The following is a 3,973-nucleotide window of genomic DNA, read 5'->3' on the forward strand; positions in this document are numbered from 1 at the left end:
TACGAATTTACTAATATAGCACGAACCTAATTTTAGAAATGGGTCACCAAAGTTGCTTAAAAAATAGTCTACGAAAACTGTCAACGAAAAACCCTCCTTAATTGCAAATTTAATAGCACCCTTTACAGGATGTGATACATTTTAATTATAACCGCGTCAAAAACATGCTTGAAAAACATCGAACTAAATTAAAAAACATTTTTCCATTTTATTTTGCATATTTCGAATACCATATAAAAGCTTTTTGACGCTTCTTTTTTTTATCTGTTGAATCATGTTATTTCGCGCGCTTCCATTGAAGTGTCATTAAAATCGCGCCTTATTGCCGTAAAATAGAAAAAAAAATTGCGCCTCTTGTTTAAAAATCAATGGGTAGTTATGTTACTGCGTATCACGTTGGATAGGAATAAAAAATTCCGTGTGATATTAATTTTAAACGTGAAATCACGTTACAAATTAATTTAATGCGTGAACATTTTCACACATCAAAATGTCTGTAGAGGGAAGTTTAATTCATAATTAGAGTTAATCCCTTGCACTTCTAGCCCAAAGCAACCAGAGACAAGATTTTTTTCGCATTATACTGCAAAGGCACCCTTCATAAAGGCATGTAAAATAATATGGAAAGCACTCGTGGCGAGAGTACTTACAATATAAGTCGTTCAAGGCAAGAAAAAAGGCAAGAGAAAATGAATAAAAACATTTCAGCGTGAACCCACAAGATGTGCAAAAGGATGTGAAAAAAAAAAGAGCGTACTACCTACCTCTGTTATAGTTCTCCGTATACTTTAATTGTTTAAAATAGAAAATCTTAATGTTTTCTAATTTCTCTAGTAAATTATGTTCGTATAGTTGGTTGTGAATAAGTGCAAAAGTTATATCAGTGAAAAAAGTGGTAATTAATAAAATAGACACTTACGTAAGTCATAAACTATCAACACACAAATAGATCACTTAACTTTGTGCAATATAACAATACAACTTGGTTCGTGGTGCTGTGTAAGCAATATAAACGGATATTTATTATTTATGATCTTGATCTGTGAATTCACAAGTGTTTTACATCATTTATAAATAACTGTGAATAATTTTTTACCGGAAAAAAAAAAACAAGCATACACGAGGGTAACACGAAAATATTACGTCGTTGCTAAGAACTATTTTTATTAAAGACTATATCGAACAATTAGAATATAAATTTCAACGTTAGCAGTACCAGTGTCCGTAGCTGTGTCGATCGACACCCTTACTCGAAGAATCGTTAGATGCCAGTTCAAATCATCACAGAACATTTATAAAAAAAAAAAATATTTTTTTTTTGAGGATATTTTTTTTTTTTTTTGCATTTAAAAATAGTACTGTAAGGAACTATTAAGAAAAAGTAAGGACCTAGACATTTGGAAAGAAAAAAAGGAAAATAAGATTAACTTACACACTATGTCGAATGTTTGTAGTGGATGTCGAAACCTAATCAAAGGTTCTCATTTCCTAAGATGCTCTCTATGTTCTTTAGCGTATGATTTACAGTGCGCTGGAACCAACGATAAGAGATTTTATGCCATGTTACCTGAAAAGAAGTCTTCTTGGAAATGTCCAGCATGTCTAAGCCAGCGACCCAAACTGGATAACACCAATACGCCAATTCGAAACTGCACTAAACCTTGTGAGGACCTTGGTTCAACAACGGAACAAATGGATAATGTCACCCAAAGGATAAAAATAAGTGCTCCTAAACGGTCAGGAACTATTGCTTGCAATGACTTACCTGTAACTGAGGCCAGTTTGCGTGAGATTCTGAATACTTTTAAGATTGACATCGTCGATGAAATACAAAACGCCGTTGCTAAAGCAGTATGTGACAAATTAAGTGGCATTACGAAACAAATATCAGACTTTCATGACTCTTTAACCTTCTTAAATGACCAATATGAGGCACTTAAAAATAAACTGCAAGAACATGATACTGTTGTTGATAAATTAACTAAGGAAAATGCTACTTTATTAAGCACTGTAAGAGATCTTTCTAGTCGACTAGCCTATGCGGAACAGCATCAACGGGATAGCAATGTAGAGATTAATGGCTTACCCGAAAATCGCAGTGAAAACTTAATTAATTGTCTTACTAATCTTGCAAAAGTAGTAAATGCAGATATCATAGACGGTGATATAATGCATGTAACTCGTGTGGCTAAAATCAACAAAGATGATAGTCGACCCCGTGCTGTTGTTGCTAAATTGCGAAGTCCTCGCCATCGCGATATTCTGCTAGCGGCGGTACAAAAATACAACAAATGTAACCCAGAAGATAAATTAAGCTCACACAACCTGGGAATTGGTGGAATTAAAAAACCAGTTTATGTTGCAGAACATTTAACCCCAGCCAACAAAATTCTCCATGCATCTGCTAGAATTAAAGCAAAAGAAGCGAGATACCAATTTGTTTGGGTTCGGAACGGCAAAATATATGTGCGTAAAAACGAAACTAGTCAAGCATTACAAATCCGATGTTTAGACAGTATAAAACTGATGACATAGTCTCCTTTTCTATATCCCCAGTGAATGTTGCGGTTCTTATTTAAATTTATAATAATGATTACCTTATATTATCAAAATGTTAGAGGATTGAGAACTAAAACTAATGACTTATACAAGAATATTCTGTTAAACTCATACGATGTTATTGTTTTAAGTGAAACGTGGCTTAATTGTGGCATTTCTAGCAGTGAAATATTCGATTCCCGTTATATTGTTTATCGTAGAGACCGTATTTGTAACAAAAAAACTAAGTTGGATGGGGGTGGCGTCCTAATAGCAGTAGCTCGGAAATTACAATCTTCTAGACTATTTAAATATGAAAGTGAATATGAGGATCTTTGGGTGAACATTACTTGTGTTATTAACGGTGTGACAAAAAACATACCTATTTGTGCTATTTATCTTCCACCTCCAACCAACTACAATGCCCTTGACAAATTTATTTATAATGCTAATAATGTACTAGAACATATGGAAGATGTAATAATACTAGGTGATTTTAACTTAGGAAACTTAGAATGGGCTTATGGTCAAGGCGGTACTTGTGGAATGGTTCCTATTGCATGTCACGGTCGTGTGGAGTGTGCTTTGGTTGATTTTATCAACTTAAATAACCTTGAGCAAATAAACAATATTACAAATCAAAATGGAAAAATATTAGATTTAGCCTTAACCAATATTCCTCGTTTTAAGGTATCTACTGCGATTGATATATTGACCAAACCTGATCCCCATCATCCGTGTTTATTTCTGAGTCTGGTATCTGAAGCACCTTCCACACTAAGATGTGATGACTACGTCAGCTATAACTTTTTTAAAGCCGATTATGATTGTATTGTGCGGGAACTGGAGAATATTGATTGGTGCTCCAAATTCGCTAACCTCGTTGATATTAATGATAAGTTAGAGGCATTTTACGACATTATGCGTAGTGTAATTGATAACCATGTGCCTAAGAGTAAAATGAAGAAAAGTAAATACCCTCCCTGGTTTACGTCTGCCCTAATTCACGTTATCAAAGACAAGGAAAAAATGAGGCTCAAGTATAAGAAATATAAAAATCCACGCGATTTGTTTGAATTTAATTTATTACGAGAACGTTCCCATAAATTAATTACACTGTGTCATCAAAATTATAAGTTAAAGATCGAAAATGCAATCTCGAAGGATAGTAAAGCTTTCTGGAAGTTTATAAATAGTAAACGCAACAATCAGACATCTTCCATACCTTCTGTTGTGTGCCTAAATGACAAAATCGCGACCAACGGCCCTGATATAGCTAATCTTTTTGCATTGCATTTTTCTTCTATATATTCTGAACCCTTATCAACTATTTGTGTTCAGAACAGCGAAGCTGCTTGGGATTCTTGTGCAAGGGTTATTGTTTCAAAAAAAGAGGTTCTTCTCAAGTTGAAACAACTTGATATAAATAAAGGTG

General features: G+C 34.0%; 1 protein-coding gene across 1 annotated transcript; it reads left to right on the forward strand.

Annotated features, from left to right (window-relative positions):
- Window positions 1-810: 810 nt before the first annotated feature.
- Window positions 811-2,794, forward strand: LOC149896495 (uncharacterized). Its single transcript, XM_090117748.1, has one exon. It carries the CDS (start codon window positions 1,438-1,440, stop codon window positions 2,533-2,535), a length of 1,098 nt encoding a protein of 365 aa, XP_089973874.1. The 5' UTR covers window positions 811-1,437; the 3' UTR covers window positions 2,536-2,794.
- The last annotated feature ends 1,179 nt before the right edge of the window (window positions 2,795-3,973 follow it).

This window comes from Colias eurytheme, chromosome 28, assembly GCF_061535395.1.
Source record: "Colias eurytheme isolate Ceu_HAF_F1 chromosome 28, ilColEury1 Martin Lab GWU primary, whole genome shotgun sequence".
Lineage (NCBI taxonomy): Eukaryota > Metazoa > Arthropoda > Insecta > Lepidoptera > Pieridae > Colias > Colias eurytheme.